Genomic DNA, 25,938 nt, shown 5'->3' with positions numbered 1-25,938 from the left:
TAGATGTGGTATGAGCCTTTATTACACCTCATGCTTCCAGCTACTAAAACTCACAGCAAAATTATCTATTTTTTTCCCCCATGTTTAAGTTTTCTGTGTTAATATGGCCTCACTTATACTGTGCCATATTTGATTACTTGTATGAGTACTCAGCCTTTTCTTTTCTTTACTACCTCACCTCCCTTCCCAAAGGCCAGGGGAATTGTACTGATGGCATTTTAAGTTGCGGAGCTGAGAAATAGTGAGCACATGCCATTTGCTGAAGGCATGGAAGAAATCTGTGACACCAAACTCAGTTTCACAGCCCCCCCAAACCAAATGTTTTGTGTTTTCTACAACTCCAATGCTTCAGTTAAGGAGAAACGCCTTTGGAAAATGATCAAATATAAATTCTGAAAAAACTACAGAAAATCCATGCAGGCTTACATCACAGACCAGTCACCAAATGAAACTATGCTAATCAAATGCGTCACCCATTGTGACTCATTCTCCCACATGATGACTTTTCCATCCCTTTCCCAAAATAGATTGCAAGAACAGTGTGCTGCAGAAAGGTGGGCATGAGAGATGTAGACCTCTGCTCTCCAAAAAGCCATGAATCAGGTTCAAGCTCTCTTTAGCTAATGGAGCACCTTTCTGAGGCCACTCTGACCATCTTGGATATCCACGTTGGACAGCTCAGCCTAAGCGGACTCTTAGTACCACGAATTAAAGCCCATGTGGTAATTTCTTAAATATCACTGTGATTGAAAAGTCTCCCAGGAATTGTCCAGTCATTATATTAGTATGTATTTTATCACATCATCTGTCAGGTTGGTTCTCGTTGGATTTTTGAGACAAAAAAGATCATTTACCACACTTGCAACTATCTCCAGTAAATAACATCCCTGAGCTTTTAACTCAACAAATATTGTGACACTGTACAAATTAAATCCATATTTGTTTTAATTATAAAGTTACCCAGAGAGATGAGATAATAATCTGATACAGTGTTCCCAGTCTTATATTTGAATAACTCACAAAATTTCCAGATCTGTTTTACATATTTATTCATATTCATTTATTTTGGACTCAGGAGGACTTTACACCCCAATCATTACAGGGGCTCTGTCGTGACTACTGAAATTTATCAGCCCAAAGAAAACAGTAACACTGATTTTAGTGATTATTGTCTTCTCAAGTCACATGCCTCCTCCCCAAAAGTCACCTTTTCTCAATTGCACTTTTGATATTTACAATTGCTGGACATCTCTCACATGGACTTTGTACTGTACTTTCCTTCATCTAGGGAACACAGGACTGAAGGTACACTTCCAGCCTTGTGAGCAGAATTCAGCCATGGATGGTCTTCACAATAATGGGATCAGCACAAGGAGATCATGTCAATAACATTGAAAACTCTATTTCTCTAACATCAGTGGCGTATTTCCCAAAGACTTCTCTTTTTCCATTGACTTCACTTCCAGTATTTCACCATTTACGATTTGTCCAAAAATCTCTGCTAAATTGCCTTAGCCAGCCCAGACATTTCACTGACTGGTAAAGGATAGGTGGCCTGTAACAGGAATATCTGCCATCACATTTAATTGCAATTAGAGACAAATTCTCTCTCACAAGATTTTTTGATGACTTTAGCTACATTTTCCAAATGGAAACATACTGTATGAGAATATGTCCAGATACATTACTTTACTTCCATACAATACAAAGCAGAGCTGGAAAGGTTCAATTAGGTCATCTAATTCATTCTTTGAGCCCTCCATTACAGGACTGTCCTCTTCAATATATTTACCAGCTTTGTCCATATTTAAACTAAACAGCTCAGGCAATGAGCTTTCATCAGTTTTCGTCTACTAAAGAAGCAGGTGTATGATTAATGTTTAAGCACACAAGTAGCCTTTCCAAGTGAAAGGGAAGAAGTCCTTGAAATTAAGGGTAAACTGAAAACTGTGCAGAACATTCAGGATATATTCTAACAAAGCCAAGCTTCCTGTAAAGTATATTAAATTCACTATTCACTACTGTTTGAAAGAAGACAACAATACCAGGAGTATGCATCAATTCTGCAGAGTATGTCCGTGCAGCTAGTAGAAGGGAATACTATGGGTTAGGTAGCTTCCAGGGTCCCCAACAGGACCAGCCTCACCACATTTTCAGTGGTACCAGTAGACAAGACAGCTAGCTTGGGAGTGAGTGTTGCACTATAAATTTTCTAAATTCCTTCAGATGCCAGTTACTTTCTCCGGGATCTTAAGAGAAGTCACTCCAGAAAAGGGATGTGTAACTCCACAATTCAACTTTATCCATTAATGTATATGGAAGTGATAAGGTGACTTTCTCTCATGATCATGTCCAAAGGGAAGACAGACAGCCTACCAGCAGAGAGAGATACTGTTTTATTTTTAACGTCCTAGAAATCTAAACCATCTAATCCCACATGCTAAATGAAATATGTGCTCACAAGATGAAGTCAATACTGACTGCAAGAAGCTGAATTTTGCAGGAAAATTCAGGTATAGACAGACCCCTCCAGAAACAAGGGGTTCATTTTTACACCTCTGCATGTTAAACATACAGTTATAAATAATGATCAACCACCCATAAGTACATCAATGTTCATAAGCACAAGACAGAAATTAGAAGGTAAAATGTTTACATTTCTTAAAGCAGAATTAACTCATCCATAGTATACAAACAGATATATATAAAAGTCACTGGAGCAAATGCTATTAGGCAAGGTGACAGGATAAATAACACAACCCGAGGCCCCACTCTTGAAAAGCCTACAAGCAGGTCTTTCCAAAAAGCTGGGGCTTGACTTTGTAAAACACAATGTAAGCCCTAAAAAGTCAGGCCACAGCTGGGTGAACTTTATGGGACATTATGTTCTTAATCCTATATTTAGTTTGCAGCACTCTTCTCCTTCCTACATCCCTCTGTGAGGATACTCTGCATTTCAATACGATCCTACCTCCTCCCTCATGCCGAGTGTTGCCATTTTGAATTGTTTCTAAATTTGCAAGTGTAAGAGGAGAAGAAAGAAAACTAAGGAAATTATATGAGTGACATGTCATAAGCAAAACCCAGCTGATCTGTAGACACCTCCATGAGCAGCAGTTTTACACTCTTTACTTGCACACACCTATACTGTTTTGCTTATTCTGATGGCCGGATGAGTATTGTCAGATCTCCACTGTGTTTTTTCCCACTTTCTAGTCTAGAGATTTTGCCCCAAATTTTTGTCAAGTCTGACGGCAACTGAGCAGGTGAGGGAAGATGAAAAATGAAATTATTATCCTGTAACCTTAACCTTAGAACTTGCTGCCACAAAGATGGTAATAATCATATTATTCACAGAGACAAGACCCACTTCACAGTCATTCAGTCAAACAAGTGGACACGGGTATTAAAAACACAAGAAATACCTGGACATAGGCCCTGCAAGAGCGCTCCCTTTTCTGAAGCTGAGTCCATAAAGACAGCAGATTAAAGACGGAATAGAAAAAACAAGTTAGTGACAGAACAAGGGAAAAAAAAAATTGAAGAAAATGCCTATGAAAAAAATCTCATTTATTTCTTAAACAGGTCCTGAAAACCAACCAAACCAAAGGAAGTATGCGAGTTAGGCAGCAGTGGAGGGCTGGAAGGACTGCCTCCAGAAATATGAGTTAGTCCTTTTTCAGTGAAGTAAAGCACAGACTGGCAACTTTGCAAGAGAAACTGTTAGATGGTAGAAGACACTGAAGTCAAGTAGAGATGTTCAAGAGACGATGTTTTTCTTACAGCTTGGAGATCATACATGATATTTTCACATCACCAAGGCTGGAAAGGATGGAGCTGATGGTTATTTACATAAGAGGAGCGTGGGCTCTGCAGTCAGACAGTGCTGATGGCACAGTGAGGTATAACCAAGCTTTGGATGAGCAGAATCAGTTCCAGGGAGCAAGATGTATACTGAACTGCATTCTGATACAGGATGGACCTGTACAGACCCATCCTAATACACCTGCTCAGGTCTCTGGCTCAAGGCAAAACCTACAGCACTCTAGCTTCAATGCTGTGAGCTTCCTTAAAGGCAGCTTGGGCAAATGTCGAGTGTGATAACACACAGCATTGAAGGAGAGAGCATTGGCCAGGGCTCCTGATAGCGTAAAGGGTCATTGAAGAGGGTGTAACAATGAAATGGGTACCAATGTAATATTTCCAGTGGAGGCCATTTTCTGCCCTTTGGATTACACTGTTTCTCCGGGAACACATTTTCTAGTCCTCTCACACCAAGTTGTGCTTTCCTTTGTAATTCCTGGGCCTAAATACTTTGTATGCTGAATAGCTCCTCACAAAAAAACCCACCTTTTCCACAGGACCTACATTTAGGACTGTACTTTGATATGCACTTGCATGCCTCCTGTCTGATAACTGCAATTTAGTGTGTCATGACATTGAAACAGGCACTTCTTTATCTTCCTGGGGCTTTGCAAGCAGTCTGCAGCAGGAAGCTAGAATTCATAAGCTCTGCATAGGTGCAACTAAACCTCACAAAATCAGGCTGCTCAGAGCGACTGGCTTGGGCGGGTTTGTTTTTGCTGATGTGCCTGGGTTGGAAATTGCACATCAATAGAGATTCGGGATAACTTGCGCTCTCAACTCACAGCAGTGCAATCCCATTAGTACAGCTGAGAGCCAAATTTGTCCCCAAGAGTTTTGAGGCTCTGAAATAAACAAAATACACCCAGGTATCATGCAATGACTAATTTCAATTTCTAATTCATCAATTTGTAACAGTAGAAATCTTCCTCTGGGTAAACTTGGCCAGTATGAAGACTTTACAGAAACAAATGGAGATCAAAGAAAGCCTTGCTAAAAATTACAGAGCTATCCACATGGGGGTCTTGCCAGTCTTCAATAGAACAATTATTACCTTAATTAAGCCTGATCCAGTGGAAAGCATAAAGCTTTCAGTGACAGGAAAGTGGCTCCTGAAAGATGATGGCTTTAAAAAATTCTGATTATGCTAGTTTATTTCAATTCATCGTACATCAGCTTGTAAAAAAAACCCCAGTATAAAACAGCACAGGTGATTGCTTTCAGATCCCCAGCACATTTCCTTTAATGATTAAAAGAATATTTAATGGTTAGTTCTTACTTTATTTCTTCTTTCTGACTAAACAGCACTAAACAAAACTCTTTGCAAATTATTTCCCCCCCCCCTTTTTTTTTTTTTTTTTTTAAATACTCTTGATCAGTGAAGGGGAAAATGGAGCAGTAACTCTGCTGCCTTTTGTTTGCCCAATACTACTTCCAAGTTGAATTCATGCATTCTTAAATGAACACAGAGCAGTTGCTCTTCTAAAGAATTAAGTGGGGAATGAGAGCAAGTAAATTATCGAGCCTGTCATTTGGATCACTGACTCGCATCGCTGTTTTGCAGGACTCCAAGCGGTCCAGAATTTTAATGAGCAGTGCAATTGATTTGTATGAGCTGCTTGTGCAAAGCTGATGGCAGGGGGGGGAAAACCTGCAAGGGGGACCCCAGGAGTGACAGCCGAGCTGAGGAGCTCTGCTTCCCCAGTTTTCCCCTCCCCTTGGTAACTCATACCTGCCCCTGCGACACAATCCCATTTAATGTAATTGAAACAAATCTCAGAAGGTGGGATATAAAAAGATGAAAAATAAGTGCTTGCAAAGCTGAAGTGAAAAAATGTTGGGTGTGGCTAGGGCACATTCAGAAAAGCAAGCAGACTACAACCATGAATCCCGTTAGTAGGTGACATTAATTGCTGGTTTTACCTGATATTGTCAGACATCACCATCATTTCAAACAAAGAACCATGGTATGATTATAACAAATAATGTTATGCCGATGTAACAGTTAATACAATTATTACCTACACTGTTATAAAATAGCTGGAAGCAGCACTAATTAAAAGCATCAGCATAACCCAATTCACAGCACATGCAAAGCACATGAGATGCAGGACTTCAATTCCCATGCGACTGTAATCTTAAACAATCCAGAAGCCCTCTGCATTTAAAACAACATAAATCTACAATAATAACTTACAAGAAAAAAAGACAATGTTACTTCTCTGAAAAGCATTTCTCTTCAGAAGACACACAAGAAATTTCAGGCTTAGCTGGGATCATTTATTCCCCGTATAACCTTGGGACCAAGTTCTGTTCTCACTTACATGGATGCCAGGGCTGTCAGCGCCAACTATGCAGCTGAGAACAAAATTCTGTGTCTTATTTTAACTGGATGGCCAATATAACCACGTGCTCATAGCCACAGGGTTCAGCTGCTCTTTGTTCTGATGAACAGGCCTGCACAATTCACTGTCTGAATCCTATATAAGTCCTATCCCATGAGTTAACATGAGATTCAGTGATGAAGGGGGCCTTGGACCAAGGAAACACTCAACTTTAAATGTATCCTTACAGACTCTACAGCCTGTATTTCCTCCCACGACTGGCAATTTCTAGCACCTTTAATATATAGTAATTCCACTTAATTCTGGAAATGATGAAAGGACTAATAATTCTTATCAGTCGGGGGGCACTGAAACCACACTATTATCATGCAGTAAGGTGCTTCTGGGCTAAGTCACAGGTCATCACTAAAAAGGCCCTCTTAATACTAAATCATCCTGAAGACCTTAAGTGTAAATAAGAAATGGTATCTTATCTGCTTTTGGTAAATGTATCTCCAGTGTAAATAAATGTTTCTGTCTGCTTTTATTTGTTTATATTCATGCATATAAGTGTTTATTTGACCTTCACATCAGCATCTTGTAATGTTACAAGATGAAAAAAATCAAAATACAGATCTCTCTGTCTTTTGGGGCTTTAAATATTCAGATTTTCTGGATCACATTACATGGTATTTCACCTATACAGCACTGGAAAAAAATCTGGTCTCATTCACGTTGGCACAAGTCCAAAATAATTGTTGTGGCATCACCTGAGTTATTCTCATACTGAGCTGTGAGAGCTGAGACCACAGTGAAGTACCTGGAGTTCATATATCTACACATCTAAGGGTATACATTTCCCAGCACCAATAGTACACTTGGCATTTACAACTGTTTCGTTTCTCAGCAGAATAAAACACTCTGTAAACGAAAAACTGCCAGATACTCTTGTCTACTACAAAAGAATCACTGCCCTAAAATGGCAGTCCTTCAGAAAGACATTTATAACAGATCTCCAGGGAGAGCCAAACCCTTCTTCAGCCTTCTGTCCCTTCCCAAGCCCCTTTGTTTTTACCTTATTTAAGCTGCGTGCAGCACTGTCTTTCCCGCCTGGAGTCAGGTTTCGGAGCTGCACATCAAGCAAGTTCACCAGCTGGACCATGGCGGACACAGAGTACGCAATGTCACCGGCATACAAGTGGTTTTTTGTGTGCTCTGCAAGCTCCCGAGCAATGTTGGCAGCCATCTCCCCCGATTTCATCTGCAATTGAGAAAACAGTGGAAAAGGTTGTCACTGGCTATTAGTATGATGTTACTCCAGTCCCTTCCAGCCCCAACAGTGTTAAGTGAGTCAACTGCCCACAAGAAGAAGAGGAGAGAAGAAAAGGGGAAGAAAAGAAGAGAGGAAGAGAAGTTCCCAGGAAGAAAACTACAGCATGAGTCTTCGTGGCTTGATCATGTACAGTGTTTTGAGTATGGTTTAAATGCAAGGGGGTTTTCCAGCTATGGTCACCACATTGGCTTCAGCACAACAATTTCTGATCTTCCAGGGCACTGCTGGAATTGAGGGGCAGCTGCACCACAGCAGATGCAACCAAAGATGACATTGCTTTCCATTGGATGCCCATGCTAGGGAGGGCATCAGTTAGCTTGTCCCATTGTTTTATCTATGCTACTTGAAAAAAAACCCAACACGTAAATAATCTCTCCTGTCAAGAAAGAACAGTTTCTGATTCCAGATTATTTGATAGTGAAGAGATAATTTTTGTTACAACTCTTGTGTGAAAATGTTCCTTGTACAAGTAACAAAAATAGATGACATAACCCAGATGAATTCACAATTCCCATCATGTGGATTAATAATGACGTGCTAATTTACCACTTAGCATTTGCATGCAGGAGACATGTTTCTTACCACACTAACCACTACATCTGTAACAAGGCTAGTGATTCCCAGCACATAAAAGCATGTTAGCTCAGAAGCAAAAGGCTTAAAGCTTCAAGAAGAGGCCCACTGGAAGGGAAAAACCAAGTAGGTTGCTTGGCTGAATCTTCCATTAAAAGACTTCTATTGTCTAGTTGAGCCATAAAACTTGCTAATCACCTGCAGCGAAATTCACTGTGTAATTATTTGGGAAACTCTTTCTTTCTTTCTGTGGCTTTTCCCCCTTTCTTTGTCTGCTTTGCTCTCCCTGTCTGGAACCCCTTTCCTCTTCTATGCCCATGGGGATTGGGAACAGGGCAGACTGCCCCATCTCCTTTCTACAGGTAGCCCACTACTAAAATACTCTAAAATACTATTGTAGGTTGCTGGTCTTTTTTTTGTGTGTGTGTGTTATATACCACTCTGTGATCTGGAATGCATATCTATGGGGAATATGCCAGGGATAAAGAGAAATTACAGAGGATGATATTTAAATGAAGCTCTCACTTCTCTGTCAGGCTCAGTGACCAACTCTGATGGGTTCTTCATAAGAAATATCCAATTGTCTTATCTTCCAAGAGTTAGAAATCAGATATTTCTCTTGTTCCCTCAATTTCTGGTGCATATTATAAAAGCGAGATTCTAGGGAAAGATTGAGCTTCTACCTCTCTGTAAATCAATTAGCTGAGTTATAAATGAATAACTTACTTCCATCAATTTGACAGCAACAGCCCATCTGATTTAATGAAATTTAACTGAAGATGTTCTATGCTCATCTTCAGAGAATTAAAGCATATGATGATATAGATAAGATAAATAAAGGAGATAATGTGCTGTTCTTCCCATTAGAGCAATGATAACATATATTCAGAAATTGAATTATTTCTTCCTTGTTACACACAAGGCTAATGCCATAGAAACCAGATCCTATTCTCACTGCTCTCCTAAGCAGCTAAGAAAGTCAAGCATCAGCATAGAGGCTGAATTTTGACCTCTTCTGTTGCCACCCAGGAGAATGACTGCATCAAATCCCTTTACATAAAGAAATAAATTTCAACATTTTCCTGGAGCTCATTGCTGGCGATTATCATGACATATAGTGTTTCTGTAAGCCTTGCAGAAAATTGCAGGAATGCAAGAATTTTTTACACATACATTAGAAAAAAACCTCACTACTCAATACTCAATGAGTACGTTTTCTCTTGGACTATACACCTGTGCAAAGTGACGTACTCACAAGCAAAGTGCTCAGCTGTTACAAAAGTAAACCCCAAGAGTTTTCTTTCCCTGTAATAAGCCTCCTGTTGCATTCTGCAGGCTGCCGTTGTTTCTACCTGTCTGCAAGAGTGGTGCAGGGCTGGTCACCAATAAATCCTTTACCTTTTACGGAAGGACTGATCCTACAAACTGCAAACTGGAGGAATTCTAGTGTGACCAAATAAATGTCCCAAAATAGTCAACAATGGAAGAAATGCCCAAGAAAAGGCACATTATAGCTCAAAATCTGTGAGCTCCTGAGACACAGAAGTATTTACCCAAACTCATTTCATGTACCCAGGTTTCCTGAAAGCACAGATATGCTACTCCCTTGGGAAAACATGTCTGGTTGACAAGTGATGAAGCTACTTCCTAGCACTGATGCTCATTTCCAAACCTATTCATTGTCACCCAGAAAATGCAGCTACAAGTCACTACAACAGTGTTGAGACTCTTTCCATCCTGCTTGAGTGCATAATGTGAGAGGTATCCAAAACGATGGCCATATGACATGTTAATGCTAATTTCTCCAATTCTTTTGAGCATTTTCCACTGAAATTGAAGTGTCTCCTATACAGTCCCGTAAAACCCAACTTGTGTTATCAGTCCTAAATGTTGGCGGAATATTCCAGGCCTATCTTATATCTTCTCATGACTGAAAAGACTGTGAAATAATAGTTGTTGGGCATGGTATATAGTTCTGCCTCTTTCATATACACCAAGGAATAGAAGCTGGGAGCTTTGTCTGGAAGAGAAGAACAATGACCCTCCTGCAGCATCTCTTTCTGCTTCAGCCCCACCTTCCTCAGAGGGAACCGACTGCAGAAGAGGACAGTAGAATAAAAATGAGAGAAACTGTAGAAAAGAAGTATTTAGGAAAGAAAATTCAGAAGAAATAAGAAAGTATGCTGGGAAGGGAGCTAATGTGATGAAACACCAGTGGTCATAAAGGCAAACATATTCTCCTGCAGCCCGAGGCTGACTGATATAAAAAAGAAAAAGATGGTATGAAAGATTGGGCCAGGCTTTTTAAAAACAGTGACATACATATGGACCAGTCAGCTGAAAAGGTCATGGAGCTCATGTTATTTTCTGGGGGGACAAACATGTGACAGGTTTCATTGGGCACCATCAGCTGCCAACAGTCAGGTAGCAAGGCTGAAATAGGGGCTGTGGGCTAACTTCTGACACTGAGAAACCTTCATGGCCATTTTGTTTCCCTGACAAAGGTTTTATTATATATGTGTGCATTCACAGAAAAGAGCCAGAGCATATCTACCATCCTCTTTTTTCTTTGGAGGATGAACATCTCATTCCATTCAACTTTGCTTTCTTCTTTTATCGGATGACATAACTAAGGATATAACTGACTAGTTATAAACACTGGTTATCCAACGGAGTTGGATTGTTATTCTCCATGCAATACAGAAGAGCTGGAGGAGACTGAAAAAGTGGTTTTGAAACTATGGTATTCAAACAACTGAAACCACACGTAATGTCCCTTTAATAATATGCCAGCCATAGCACCTGTTCCATCCAGTACACGGCACTCTGAAAACTTACTCTCAGAAGCAACCCAGATGCAGGATTTCATTGTGGTATCATCAGGACTGCAATGGAGAGAATGATGTGGTGATGTCCTCCACAAAACCCCACTCCCTCTGCCAGACACACCTAAGCAGATCTACAAGACCTGATGAAAGTACTCTGAACACTAAGGTTTATCTGCTCTTTGTGACTATATCATCTAGACAGTTCAGGAGGACAGTACGAACACGGATGGCATGTGCTTTAGATTTACAGTTAGAAGCTTTTCATGCATTCATGAAGGACACAACGCTTTCTATTCTGCTACAAAAAACGCCCCCCTTCTTTCAGAGGCATGAACCCAAGTGTAGTGGTGCCTTTCCTCCCAGGAAGCACCCACAGCTTAAAACTGTGGTGAGGAAAAGATATTTTCAGGCAAGTCACACACTGCACCAAGGACGGCACTGATGAAAGCAAGAGGTAAAACAAACAGGCTGAGACTGAATGTATGACCTCAGGATCAGGACAATGCAATGTATCCAAGCTGACCTTTTTGCTTCCTTTTACTACTTGACTCTGGAAATAACCCAGGTAGCAGTGCATAATTCAATCGCACTGGCAAGTTTATTCTCCTGCTACGTTACGAGGGCATGGTAGGCACCAACAATAAAGTTAAAGTAAATGTCAGGAGGCCAATGAATTGCTGAAGCAGACATTTGTTCTGATCTTCCATCAAGCACAATAACTCTAATGGAAGCTAATAGAGGGTTGTAAAACCTAATACCATGATGCAAGCAGGCAAACACCCAATGTATGGTCTGAGCACAGCAGGAGAAAGAAAAGAAGCAAGTAATAATCCTTACTTCACTACAGAGACGTGAAAGCAAGCACAGCATTTCCCTACCGTCCTCACTGGCTTAGCTGAAATCCCTCCAGGGGACCCATCACCCTTCTTTCTGAGCAGCTTGGACTGAGCAAATGACAGAAGAGAGGATTTTGGGGAGACAAAGCAGATTAGGAATGAAGACACGCTGAGCAGGTATGAACCCTGGCTGCCAAAGAAGAGTTTCTACCCAGTTTGTAAGCTGTGCTGCAGCTGCGGATGCTGTGAGATGGGTGGCCAAGGAGGACTCAAGCGCTGGGGACTCAGGATAGCTGAGCTGCAGGGTGCGACCACCCCCTGTCCTCTTGGCATAGTTGGCTTACTGCTTCCTCTAGCTGCCCACCACCACAGCAAGAAGAAAAGCTGGCTTGGTTTGGAGGAGGAAGGCTCCTTTTTCAGCTTTAGAGAGGTGCTGCAGGAAATCTGCAGGCTTGGGGCAGGAAAGTGTCCTGTCCACAGCAGGTATGTGATAAATCAGTGCCTGATTTATAGATAAATCAGTCTCCATCTCTAAGCACAATGATGATTTCCCTGCCTCTTGCTTGGGCAGGGAAGCCAAGTGGCTACCAATTATTTCATAAGTAATTTAAAACTGTGTTTGCTGTGAGGATCTTATTGAATGCAAACCCCAACATTAGCCTCTAGCAAGCCTGGCAGGGCCTTCCCCTCAAAAGTCACTCCCGGGAAGTCTTGATGTTTCTTAGCAGCTTTCCATAGATGTTGGGCCATATATCCCAAGATCCTTCTGGGTTCCCACTCAGACATCAAAAGTTTAGATCCAGAGTAATTTGTTAGATCCCCCTAGCCTTTCCAGTGACTGGTGGAAGGTTCCCAAAGCTGAACATAACTAATTCCTCCAAAAATATAAAAATAGTAAAAAAAATTATCAGTCCCAATTGTAACCTGCTGGGCACTTCTGAAAACCTGGCTCTTCAATTTTAGCCTGCTTTGAAAGCATGTAACAAATTAAATGGGGATCATTTGTTACTCAAATGATAGCTGGGTTTTCAAATAAAATAAGCCTAACCTTAATGGAGATTTCATCAGTGCAGGCTATTATTTCTGTCTGCTAATGGTTAACGGCCTAGCCATCTTCACTGATCAGCAAGAGGTCTCCCAGCTGCCTGGGTGAATTATGGCTAGAGTAAGTAATATTAACCCCTCCAGGATAAGTACATAGGTCATAAAACAAGAGCTGCACAGCTGCTAATGCCAACAAAGGCAGTCTTTATTAATCAGCTAGCTGAGTGTATGGCAGGAGAGCTGCCCACCCTCCCGCACAGGACAGAAGGACCACAGGCTTTGTAATGGCTGCATCACGTCACAGCAGCCCCACGATAATTGATGTCTTCCCTGGTTTTGGGGAGGGACAGGTCTAAGTAAGTGTGATGAGGTCTAAATAAGTAAGATGAAGTGAGACAGGGATGATCAGAGGTGTACATGCTAGTGATTTGCAGGTTGTTGAGCCTCAGTTAGGATGGGGGGACAGGGAAGAGAAAAACAGTCTTGTCTGTAGGGTCACCCCATCTGTTTCACCAGTGAGCACTGGCTATCTAGAAGTTCAGTGTTGTGACTGTGCAGCAGCACAGCTAGCCCGTAACGTTGGGACTTGCTCACTCAGGCTAAAGGAGTGAATAAATCCCCACAAATTGCTATAATAAGGATTCAGACCACAGAGTCTATGGCGTAAACACACATCTGGTCTCTGTTTGTAATGAAATCAGCTGAAAGCACCACTGTGCATTAATAACAAAAATGTTCAACATATTGCTACCAAATAAGCTCTGCTTGTCTTGAACTTCTATTGCCACATGTTAATGCACTTTTAACACTGACAAATGATGGAGTGCTACAAAACATTCATCAAGGGACTTGAGAGTCAAAAGATACGCATTACTGCAGCATTGTTTTCTACTTCATCAGTTCTTTTACAATTTGGGCAGAAGTTAAAAACAGAAAGTCAGAAGTGCAATGCAAACAAATCATATTGAGCCTGCCCTTCTTTGGTAAAGATTTCTCAGCTACAGGGTTTATCCTGTGCTTGCGTGGCATGAGAAAATCCTTGGGGATGCGTGAAAGGGAAAGTTTCCTTTTGCAGTAAGTCGGTATTTTCCAAATGTCCACCCACCTCCACCTCCCTCTTCCTCTTTTTCTTCCTACAGACAAGAACTGTCATTCACTCTAGTTTACTTCTACTCTCCAATCCCTCTCCTTTGCCTTTCCCTCACCCTCTTTGCCTTAATTTCCATCAGATTTTTACTGTCTTGATTTTTCCTTGTAATTCCTGGCTACTATGCATAGCTCCTGCTTTATGCGTGACTGTTGGGTCACTTTGGGTTCCTTGTTGTGAAAACAACCAGGGAGATCAGGAAGACAGTTCTCAGACTTGGTGTGGTCAAAACAAATGAACAGTTTTACCTTCTGAGTGATGTGGTTTATCCAGGGAGAAGAGCAGTTGCTGAGATCAGGTCCCTGGGGCTCCCACATCCCATCTGGTGCAAGACACCGGAAAGTTGCAACACCTGGAAGAGGAATGCCGCTGTGTTCAGTGTTATTGGTTGCATTTTGCCCCCAGGACCCCATGTCACAGGCTTCATTTCACAGTGATGGACATCTCGTGCAAAGCTTGGGAGCTTATTAGTGTTCAGCACCTCAGCAGGACTCTTCCGAGTCATCTCAGTTCCTGGTCTCCCGTCATCTTAGTGCTTAGGGGCCCTAAAACATGAAAGACCCATGAGGCAGTTCAGGGGTATCTCCATCTCGCCAGAGACTACAGAGGGCTTTGCCTAAGGCCAGGCAGGAAAGCTGCCAGGGACTAAGAAATCAAAGCTGGATCTCAAACACTGAGCTAGCACCTCAAATGCTCTGCCCCACCACCCCTCTGCCCCAGGATCAGACACTGCACCTCGACTTTCTTGCTTCTTTATGAAGATTTTGCTTCTTTGAATCATCATTAGAACATTTGCTACAATTAAATGCTACAAATGCCAAGGTGTAATGCTGGGCTTTACTGTCCACCCCCAGCTGTGGAGGGGGATTTTAGAGGAAAGTTTTGTTTGGGAAGGGGCCACCCAGATCCCTGCTGCAAAAGACAGGAACGCGCCTCAGGCCCTTCCAGACAAGTAGAAATGCTTCTGAAATGGTGCAGTTAAAGATCTTTAAAAAGCAAGGAAGCTGGTACACGTAGATTAAAGACTCTGCATCCTATAAAGTGCTCTGCCCTGCAGAGCTGAACTTTTCAGCTGAGGAGTGAATTACAGGCTAGGTCTGATGGTAGCACCAATTAAAACCAGTGAGAGTTTGCTCATGCCTTCAAAGGGAGTTGGAAGAGGCCCACTGCTAATAAACCACAGCTTTTAACAAGTTGAATGAATCACTGAAATTAAAGATGGGAAAGGCTTATTGCCACCCCCTATCAACAAGTTGGGTTATTTATTTTTTTTTTAACTTAGCTATTTTCATCTAGTCCTTAGCTCTTGTGCTTAGAAAAGGGCTCCCCGCATTCAGCCTTCATTTTTCTTTTTTATCTTTTCTTTCCTTCTCCACAGCTTCACTTCAGACTATCCTTTCCCCTCTCTGAGAACCACATGATACTTTTTGCATCAATTTTACCAAGTGGGGCTGGGAAAGACAGCAAAAATGTTCTTTACCTATTCTCACCACTGACATCTTTTCACACCCCTCATACTTTAACATACACTTTATCTGTCTGACCTCACCACATTCAAGAGAGAGTCAGTATTCGTATACACAGGTGTGAATGGCTCTCCAGGGCAATGGAGCAGAGAATTAACACAGAGTCTCCTCTGCAAGCCAGCTCACTCCAGCCCTTATTTTCAGGCAATTTCCTTCACCTTCTGATTTTTTCTTGGCAAGTGGTCTCTTGGGGCTGGACACCAAGACTAGCTTGAAAAATAAATACTTCCAGAAAACTGCATTTGTTAAAATACAGCAAACTGAATCATCTGCCAAAACCCATTCTTCATCCAACCGTGTTTTAATTTGGACAGGAAATTTCCAAGAGAAAGAAAACAATTGGGGGGAAGAGTAGAAGAAAAGGAGTAAACCCCCATAAGCAATAAACCATTTTGAAAGGTCTGGCTTTGTTTTCCCCCCTGCTTTCCCTGCTGATCACACTGGATGCTGGCTGCAGTTTGAAAAATCACTCATACTGGTTCAGAAGCGTGATCTGGGGATACCTGTGCTTCGAAATGCTGGCCATGGCCTTTGAAATGCAAACAGTGCAGCACAGAGCTTCAAAATGCTAAGTTTTGTTGATTTCCCCCGGTCCTCACCCCCCAACCAAGCAAAGCATCCACCATCAACACATCAGTCAATGAGCCCAGGGGCTACAAATACAAGCAAAACCAGGGATAACAGTCACATCATACATAACTTCTGGAAGCAGAGGCTCTTATACCACATCAAGCTCAACTCCATGAGGTTGTTAGTTTGTACTCTCCTTCCACCAGAGCTTGGGATGCCAAAGATCCTGCACAATGTCCTCAGCATATTGAGGCTTCAACTCTGGCCAGCTCTTTGTGACACCTCAGGCAAGGCAATACAGACCTGACAGAAGGCATCAGCATGCTCCACTGATGGAAGCATGTGTGCCACAGGGGCCTGTGGGCAACCTGGCTACACACTCACATCCCATGGACAAATGGAGATGGCTTGGTGTGTCCTCCCACCCCTTGACTCACCTATTGAGCCCATGGGACATGGCTGCTTTGCCACCTGGCCCTGCCGAGTCCGAGACCACATAATATCACGGGCTTCCATGGGGTCACAGCTCTCCGCGCCGGCTGGCGGCAGCTGGGAGGAGGCGGGTGGGAGGTGCGTGGTCATTTCATCAGGGACATCGGCCATGGGTGACGGTGTGCTGGTGCTCCTGTTCCTCCTGCCCAAGGCTGAGGTGGTGGTGGGGCGGCCTGTGCTGCTGGTGGCCACTCGTGGTGTGGTGCTGGCTGTGGTGCTCCCCGGGCCTAGAGCCCCCGATGTCGATACTCCTGAAATGAAGGCAGAGCTGATTACAGAGAGGAAGGAAAAAAAGGACTCAAGTCTAGGTCCTGAGGATGTCCCCTCTGCCAACTGTGGTGGTCTGCGGGGTGTAGTTGGAGCTACAGCTAATGCAAGGCTTGCTGCACAGACACCTTTCAGAGAGAAGCTGGAACACACAGTGAGAGAAGCACACAGGGGGGTAATGACCGCTGGAGCACAACCAATTTTCCAAAAGCACTAGCATCTGATGAAAATAAAGCAGCACTTTATGCCCTCACCATTTTTCTTCCTGGCATTTTAATGTAAAAATCTTATTTTCCATCTTTTAGGGAACACCTAGCACAGAAGTGCCTTTAATTTTTTAGTGTTGCTGAAGACCCAGCTGGTTGGACAGAAAAACATTTTCCATGGTGTAATAAAAAAACCCAACACACCACAAATCCATTCCCAAAACAACAGCACACAGAGGGATGAACACAAGGCTGTTCTCCGGAACAAGCTGCTTGTTTTCTCTCAGGTTCATGCCTTGCTGCTTCGTCCCAACAGCAGCACTTGGCCCCTTGAGCTGCAGGGCACGCGGTACATGCAAAGGTGCACATCAGCCCAGCCAAATCCTCAAGAATTTAATGCTCAACAGGCGATTTCATTTAAAACCTTTGATGAGCAGTCCAGCTGCAAGAGGTGGGGAACCTGCTTTAGAAATGCATTAACCCAGCCTACATCCTGCAATAGCTGGCACTATGTACTGCATGTGGCGAATATTGAAGGATGCCTACCTTATTACCATATTTTGCCTGCTATTTAGACCAAGGTGCTTGCACAGATTGGAGTTTCACATGGATATCTTTATGGCTTGACCTGAAATCTCAGGTGGGGAAACTGAGGCAGGCTGCCTCTGATTGCTCCTCCATCGCCCCTGCCGTGCTGTACTGCATACAGCTTGTGAAGAAGCCTGCTTCTCCCACCTCCTTTTCCTCTTCCTAAGATAAGCATCCTCCTGCTTCTTTCCACAAAACACTTTTATTCCATGCCAGATATTCGGGGAAACATGGGCTGTCAGGGAAGGGCAGGTAAGGAAGCCATATGAATAGGCTTGTCTGAGACTTGTCTGTTATCACTGTCTCTTTAATTCCCATGCCACAGCATCTCCCTAACATCCCACCTCTTCCAGCATCCAAGAATCTTTCAGAGTCACAGTTGCTCCATGTCCAGCAACACGAATAGGAGTTTCTATGTTAAAGACAGCCATGTGTGAACGCCAGCCTAGCAAGAAATTAAAATTAAGCGCGAGAATCACCCTGTCACCCTGAGGAGCAGCCTCTTAACTATGCAGTTGTGTGAGCAGGCTCAGCCTGCAAGCTCCTGAGAACAGAGACTGTCCTCTCTTCTAGGTCCAATGGAGCAGACCACACTCACTATTCATTCAATATTTGTTATTAATGTATAATGATATTGCTGTCGCTGGAGTTCATTCAAGTCAACCTATTTCAAGCACAGAGATGCCTGCCTTTAGTGTAAAATGGGGATTTTTCCATTCTGAAAGGGTTTTTTTGTTATTTAAGTAATTTAAACCCATGGTGCTGTGAGCAATTCTCTTGCCCCAGAGTAATCAATAACACGACAGCTGAGGCACGCATTTGCTCTGCTTTTAGGCAATTTTATTCCAAAGGCTGAGATACCCTCTCCTCAAACTTTAAAACTCAGCAGCATCATATACATAATTTTCTGAGGGATCAGTATTTTTCAAGAAAACATTCTGTGCAAAAATCCCAGCGCTACCATCCCTAGGGAAATAGGAGTAGCTTCTCCCCCAGGCTCCGAAAAGGCAAACAGTAGTGCAACAGGCACTAAACCACCTGAATACCAGGACACTGATTTGAAGTCAGGTCTACTGAGCTCACTGATCAGATTTTTCAGACTTCACATGCCACCTTCCTTTTGCTATGAGCCCTGAGCTTGAATGAACTCCAAAAAATACAATGCAAAATACTTCCGATGTTGACAGATTTCTCCTAGTTTCTGCTCAAAGCTGTGCTAGATCACCAAACAATGATTTCCATCTGATTTTACAAGGATTAAAATTTGTAGAGAACTTCAACAAATATCTGTTTTTACTACAGCAGGTCTTGCCATAAGTTCATATTTTATTTCTTCATAATAATGATTAGCCTGACAGATAATCTGCAGAAATTTTCCCATTTACTCATCCAATAACAAGTTATTTTGCATTTGCAAAACAACCTACGCTGCACACTACAGGCGCAGAGGTACCATGTAGATACAGCGGATGCAGCTTCAAAGCCAAAACTAGCAACTCCCCCTTAAAATCGTTCTTACAGTCATTTGTGAGCACACAGAACATATACTGAGCATATACATATATACACCCAGGAGCTCCCCTTGATCCACAGCCAGGGGTGTTGCATTTTTGAGCCTAGCTTTCACTGACAATCATTGACTATCCCACAGTGTGTTGGTTCAGGAATAGCTTTGGCAAGTTTACTGCAGCAGCTAGGCACGAAGGATTTAACGGCATTATCCTTTAGCCATAAAAAAAATGTTTTATCTTTCATAAACCCCTTGGCACTAGTGGTGAAAACTCTTTGAGGGCTTGCTCTTCCAACCTTTTTTCTTGTTCAACTGGGCTTTCTTGCTGCTTTTAAAAATAAACACCTCCACCATTTACACAGGACAATTTATAAGAAGACATAAAAGAGCTGCCTCGAAGTGGCCTAACGAGTGAGATGGATGGGATACCACTGAACTCAGTTCAAAGGTCTGATTATTCAACGAGTCAATTTGGTAATGAGCCCCAGCGAACATGATCACCATGCTAACGCACTAAAGTCACCCAGTCTCCCTGGCCCCAGGCAGCACTGCCTGCCTTTTGCTCACACAACTGTGTGCTTTAAAAGAAAGTTAATTGGTAAGAAGGGAAAGAACACGAGATCAGGATCATTTACATATAAATGATTCTCAAATCCAAGCAAAACCATGAAAGGACTGCAACCTGTGCAAAATTACCTAAATCCTACAGCACAGAACAGAGATCAAACCTCCAGATTAACTCAGGCTGCCAATAAACTGTGAATTTTTAACTCCGGGAAAAGCAGCATTGCAGCATCGCTCGAACAGAAGGGTTCTTCAGATAATATTTCAGAATACAATCTTTGCTCATAGACAAGGACTAGCCTTTAAAAACCATCAACACTATTACAACTAGAAACGAATAATCTTCATTATTTTACTTTTACTGCTTGTTTTTACTATGCATTGCCATATTAAGAGTTTAAAGACAGCTTTCGGGATAGGTATTTTCACAGTGATCCCAAGAAAAGAAACTGTGGCTGTGGAAACATCCCTTCCCCAGAAACACTCTAAAGTGATACTTCACTTTTTTCTTCCCTGCTCTAGCTAGAGAGCTGGCATTAATAGCAGAAGACTAAGTTTTGCCATCTTTCAGACTACAGCTGCAGCTATAAAAAAAACTCAAAACATTTCCAGCATTCACAAGGGAGTCATTACAACTCCCAGAGGAGCCCCTCTCTACTCCTGGCACATTGACTAGCAAGAAAAAGAAATTGTTTTTTCCCTCCTTTCTTTTATTTCCCAACCTTTACACATAGCTCTGGAGGAGGAATTTTGCTTGGTGGGAGGAAAATCATGGGAGGGATTTGCTCATAGGGAAAAATCTTAAATAAATAAGGGTCTGACTTCCCCCCACAAGTTCCTTCTTTTCCCCTTTCCTGGCTTAACATGAGAAGCACACAAATGGCCTAAGACCAGTGCTTCCTATCTGCTACCAGGAAAATCCAGCACACATGTCATTTTACCTTCTGTTCTGCTCACCTCTTCCTTGGTTGCTCCCAGTCATGGGAGACTGCTTTTCCAGGTGACTCTGGTGTTTTCCTGTTACAAAAGCAGCTTTGATTGCAAGCAAGCCTATTTGAGGTCACTACCAAGCTACCTTTTCTCTCATTTTTTAATTTTGGCACCTAAGTATCCAGCCCATGACCCAGTGTACTCTATAATTGAAAATATTTTTTAAGAGATGTCATACGTTTTCTGTCCCGTGAATGAAGACAACTGGGTGGCCCTCAAGCAGAAATTGCAGACAAGATTTCCTGGGTGAGGTTCACTGGGTTTTGCTAGGTAACAGATGACAAGATATTAATCAACCTCTCCCCTGGGGGTTGCAATCCAAAGGTTGAGCCTGAGGGCTATGTGTTTATGAGCCAGTGTTTGCTCATGTAATTGGAAGGAGAGACCCCACTCCAAGTTTTGTGTGCAAGGTCCAAGCAAACCACGATGACTTCACTCTCTGGTGAGTTTTGCATTCCCAAGCCTGATGCTCAAGCAGACGTGCTGGGTCGCCACTGGCAGAGAGCCCGTGCCTGCTCCCTGAGCTGCAGCTGGTGCAATGCTCGAGCAACTGAGGTATAACTAATCTGAGGAGTTCAACATCTTTAGGAGGATACAACAATCCAAGTGCCCTCTTGAGCACGTCCGAGCTGCATTCACAATTATTTACACATGTTGCTGCGCTAAGACAAATGTAGCATTCCTGGTTTCTGAAAGGCTGCAAGAAACACAAAACCTGAAGGTCCCTCCCTCCTTCTCTGCTAGTTTTGCACTTTTCATATTGGCAACCACATCCTTTGCTTACAGCATCCCCTTTTATTATTTCTTCTTCTACTGAAAGATGGTGCAAGTTGTATTTACATAGCAAACAACAAGGTTTAGGTATGTCTTGAAAGAAACACTACAAAAAAACCCCAGACCTAAAACAGTTGGAGGGTTATACCACAGCTGTTTTTATTTTCCCTGTCACATAAACACAGCTCATGGGAATTAGTTTTCTACAGGCATTTTCAAACGCATTTCAGAACGTTTTCTGAAACTCCCTAGCAAAAAATATTATTTGAAAAGAAATATATTCCCCCTTTTCTTTTGCCTTTTTTTGGGGGGTGGCTTTTCACCGAACTCCCTGTAAGGTGACAGAAAAGGATGACTGCAGTTAAAGAGCACCTAGCTTGAGCCTTGCACATCTGGTACTATTCCTAAGAGCTCCATAAGCAGGTATCCATCAACTCAGTCATTAACACACTGGTGGATTGCAACATTATACCGAATCCACACCACAAAATACATCATCCTGCAAAACCATCTTTTGTTGGCTGTCTGGTGGAAGACCAAAAGCCACATGCCAGTGCCACCCAGGAGCTGTGGGACAGAGAATCAACAAGGTGAGATTATCCCCTAAATTATGTAGAGCTCCTTCTATGTGTTTGAGAGAAACTACGATTTATTTTTACTCCAGGTGGAGGCCAAGCACACCTCACATCAACCATCTGAACAGCTTTCCCCTATGTTCACAAATGCCATTACTTGGCAAAGCTGAGCCAGAATCACGTGTGAAAAGTTCACGCATTGCTTTTGGAAGGGTTGAGGTTATGTTTTTTGTTGCTGGAACTTTATTAACTGAGGCTGACAAAAGGCATGCAAAAAACACTGGTGGGAAGAAAAGATTAGATATGAGATGGCATCAGAGTGTTTAACATGGCACATTGTCTTCAACAACACAACTGCATGTAGTCCTCCACCCCAAAAATGTCATATCAAGTATGATACATAGATACATAGCTCATCTTTTTCCTCCCTCTTACCTAACATCTGAAATAGCAAAGGAGGATGATGCTGCATCTGATAGAAGAAAAGTCCATTCCTTTGTGGACTGCTGCCAAATAGAAAAACCCTTTCTAGATTTTTTTTCCTACCTCTTCCAGCAGGGGGTCAAGTTTTGTTCCTGAGGCTATTCTGCCCACATGTGACTATTCTGCTGGGCATGGGCAGATGCTGCAATGGATATGAGCCCAGATATTGAGTTCCCTGTACTAGGGGGAAACCTACAGCTGTGGTCCAAGACACGGTGCAAATTCAGCTGTTTCTATGCACTTCAAGCTGGAATCACTTAACACACTGGGGTCTTTCCTCTGAATCTGAGTATTTAACATTAAACAACAAAGAATGAGAACCGAAGTGCGCAAAATCATCACAACATACTGAAGTCCAGTCAATCTACCCCAACTCTTCCTTTCTCACTGCACCACAACTTTCACCAAGACAATTAATACATTCAAAGTAGCCACCACATGGGACCAATTTCCAACAGGCAAAAAATATGTGTACCAAAGCCCTTTTGAATCAAAACTTTACATTTCTGACAATGAGCAATTGTTCATTACACATGCCAGATTGCTATGGAAAGGTTGTTTTACCAAAAACATTCTAGCAATTATTGCAAACTTCCAGGTTTTGCCTGAAAAAATAAAAACCCAAACAGCAGCCTGGCTGTTTTTCTGTTAAATATCAACTTTTATGCCTTGTGGGACTTTTTGTGTGTGTGTATGAGAGCTTAATACTTTTTCTGGCTCCCACCAGCTTTTAGTGTCAGGTCCCCAATTCAGCTGTCATTTGAATAAAAGCAGCTGCTTTTTTTCTTCTTTTCCTCTCTGACCCATTTTTCTCCAAGAAATTACTGGATCCCACTTGAAATGCATAACTTTAGAGACATCAGATAATGTTTTAACTGTCATTGGCACAGGTTACAGCACATCAGCATATCTAGCAATACCAGGAAATTATATGATACAGTGCATGAACATCAGTTGTTGTCTTCACCATGGTCTCCTTCTATTGAAAGACAGTTCCCAAAGCCTTAGCTCTGTTTTCCTACCTAGGACATCTGCCAAATCCACCTTCATGAACCTCTCGTACACTTCTGTACCCATCCAACAAGGGCGTTAATGCCATATTGTTCTTTCCAGACTTTGCAACTTACTCTGAATGTTCAGGCAGAAATTTAGCTGGACCATTGTGTGCAAGACAAAAAATCAGCATTTTTTCCAACGTTATGCTGTCATATTTTTAGAAATGCAGATGAACTATGGCCATAGGAGGCCTGGTAAACAGGAAAAGATTACAGAAGAGCTGATCTAATAGACAGTAGATCAGGATTTATTATAAATCTAATAAATCTAATAGGTTTGAGAGTTCAGTTCAAGAGCTATTTTTACTCAATCTAGCTTCAAATTGCTCTAGTTCTCAAAAACACTGTTAGATGGGGTTGCAGTTAGTTTGAATTTCAGGATATGAACATATAAAATCTGACTACTATTTTTTTTCAAACCACAGGTTACTTCATACAGAGGGGGAAAGAAAAAAAAAGCCTACTATTTCTTTTTAAGGGCACACCAGCTGCATATTATTATTGAATGTATGAGTGAACTTCTAACCTCCTAAACAATCTCTGTCCCCTGGCATGATTCACATCCATCAGAGCCAGTGGTGCAGATCTTATGCACTGTCTTCTAAACTGAATCCTTCAAACTCTATTAAAGAGAAGCCCAGTAGGATTTCCCCAGTATCCCATTGTTAGAGAAATCACTTTTGATTTCAATAACAGGTGCTGTCAGTTTTTCATTCAGACCATGTTAGAGTGCAGACACGTGAGCACTATGCTTACAGCTTCAAGAGATTTACTGGAGTCTGAGCCTGCCAGGGTTTTTGTTTGTTTGTTTGGTTTTTACCTTTTAATTCAACCATATATGTTTTATCCATGCAAATTAAAACATACCTTTTAGTTTTTATGCAGAACAAGCACACGCATAGCTGCTAAGGGGGAAAAACAATTTTTCTTGTCCGTTTGGCAATGGATGCAGCTTCATCGGATGGGTGTTTCTTGCCTTTTGCCTATACTTCTGCATCTTTAATTGAACAACTTGCATGCATTCTGCAGAGGCAGTGCCAGATGGAACCAGTCCTCCTCCAGCAGTTCCCCACCTCTGCATTTGCAATGAATGGAAGCAAGTGCAGGAGTCATAAAATGACTATTCATGCCCTAGAATTTTCTGATCTATCCAAGCAACACGATGAGTCCTTCTGAGGGCCAAGGGCACTCAGCTTATGCCACCATCTGAAACATTTCTTCAGTTTTAAGCTACAAACACAACTTTAATAAGAGAAAACTATCATCTTCAAATAGTCTCTGTTCATCTGTGTGTGTAATATCTCCAATCTAGATGTTAGTCAGCAAGATGGCCAATTGCATTCAGATAAATGCCTTGGACTCTTTTAAACATATCATAATCTGCCTGTGAAATGGCTGGATGGTTGCTTTCCAATTTGTGAAATGGTTCAAATGCTGTAAATAAAAAAGAAATTGGACAGCTTTCAAAAGGACAGATTAGACTTTTCAATTCTCAGTGATTCGGTGCTTCCAAGCTACACTCCTGTGATCACTGTATTAATATTTAAAACCTGATTGTATTATGCTGTTATCTTGAGGAAGAGGGCATAGTACGACCAAACCCAAGGAGACAACCCACTGAACTACAAGAAATCAGCTCCCTGGCCCCACAGCATGCACGTGTGCAAGAGGTGTGGGTGGAAAGCCGAATGGCCCTGCTTCCTCCTGGCTGGCTGATTGAAATCACAAAGGCTGCTTTTTGCACTTACTGTGCATCACCCCTTACACCACGTGCACCATCCCTTGATCCCAGCTGCTCTGAGGCTCAGGATGTGAGTTCCCTCCTGGTTTCATGTACCATTGCTGGGCTTCCAAATCAGCCCTGATGCCCAGTGTCAAACACACTGTGGGTGGACTGGTCAGCTGAAGTCAAAAAGAGGAAAAGGAATAAAACACAAAATATCAAAGATGGAGTTAGGGTTGCTTATATCCTTCTTTCTCTAACCCATGTTGGGATTGACTTCATTAGCATGAAGGTCATACTGCATTTCTAGACATGAATGGGTGACCTGAAAGCAGGGCCTTCTGTCTGTACAGCAGACATTATATCCATACCGTACTTTTAGCATCCTCTAGAGTAACAGGAATGATAAATCTGCCAACAAAAGCTCACCTTTTGTCTTTCACCAAACCCATTTATTTTCTCCTATTGCTACAACCCACTGGTTATTTCAAACCTGATTTAAAAAAACCAAATCCTTCTCCAAAGTCGCCAAAGGGCACTTGCAGCACTCAGTCTGACTGTGCTAGCTCCTGTGTTATTTATTTATTCATTCTATTTATTCTTGCTCCTATAAGAAAAACTGCATGAACTAGCTGATCACTGAAACTAGCAGAAATAGGGAAATGC

At 42.1% G+C, this 25,938-nt stretch overlaps 1 protein-coding gene across 25 annotated transcripts in view; it reads right to left on the bottom strand.

The window, feature by feature from the left end:
• The window catches only part of ADGRL3 (adhesion G protein-coupled receptor L3), a 528,954-nt gene that overhangs the window by 90,448 nt on the left and 412,568 nt on the right, over positions 1–25,938 (bottom strand). For 23 of the 25 annotated variants that reach the window (XM_026847580.1, XM_026847556.1, XM_026847565.1 and 20 more), the window contains 4 exons: positions 16,483–16,788; positions 14,198–14,301; positions 7,264–7,449; positions 3,426–3,464 (listed from right to left, as the gene is read on the bottom strand). In XM_026847580.1, coding sequence (XP_026703381.1) covers positions 3,426–3,464; positions 7,264–7,449; positions 14,198–14,301; positions 16,483–16,788 — 635 coding nt within the window. The remainder of the gene's footprint in view (positions 1–3,425; positions 3,465–7,263; positions 7,450–14,197; positions 14,302–16,482; positions 16,789–25,938) is intronic. The other 2 variants (XM_026847569.1, XM_026847574.1) reach the window with 1 other exon arrangement.

Source organism: Athene cunicularia (genome assembly GCF_003259725.1).
Source record: "Athene cunicularia isolate RWA chromosome 4 unlocalized genomic scaffold, athCun1 chr4_part2, whole genome shotgun sequence".
In the NCBI taxonomy this organism is placed as follows: domain Eukaryota; kingdom Metazoa; phylum Chordata; class Aves; order Strigiformes; family Strigidae; genus Athene; species Athene cunicularia.
Note: the sequence above shows the minus strand (reverse complement) of the source record. Positions and strands in the feature narration are given on the sequence as shown.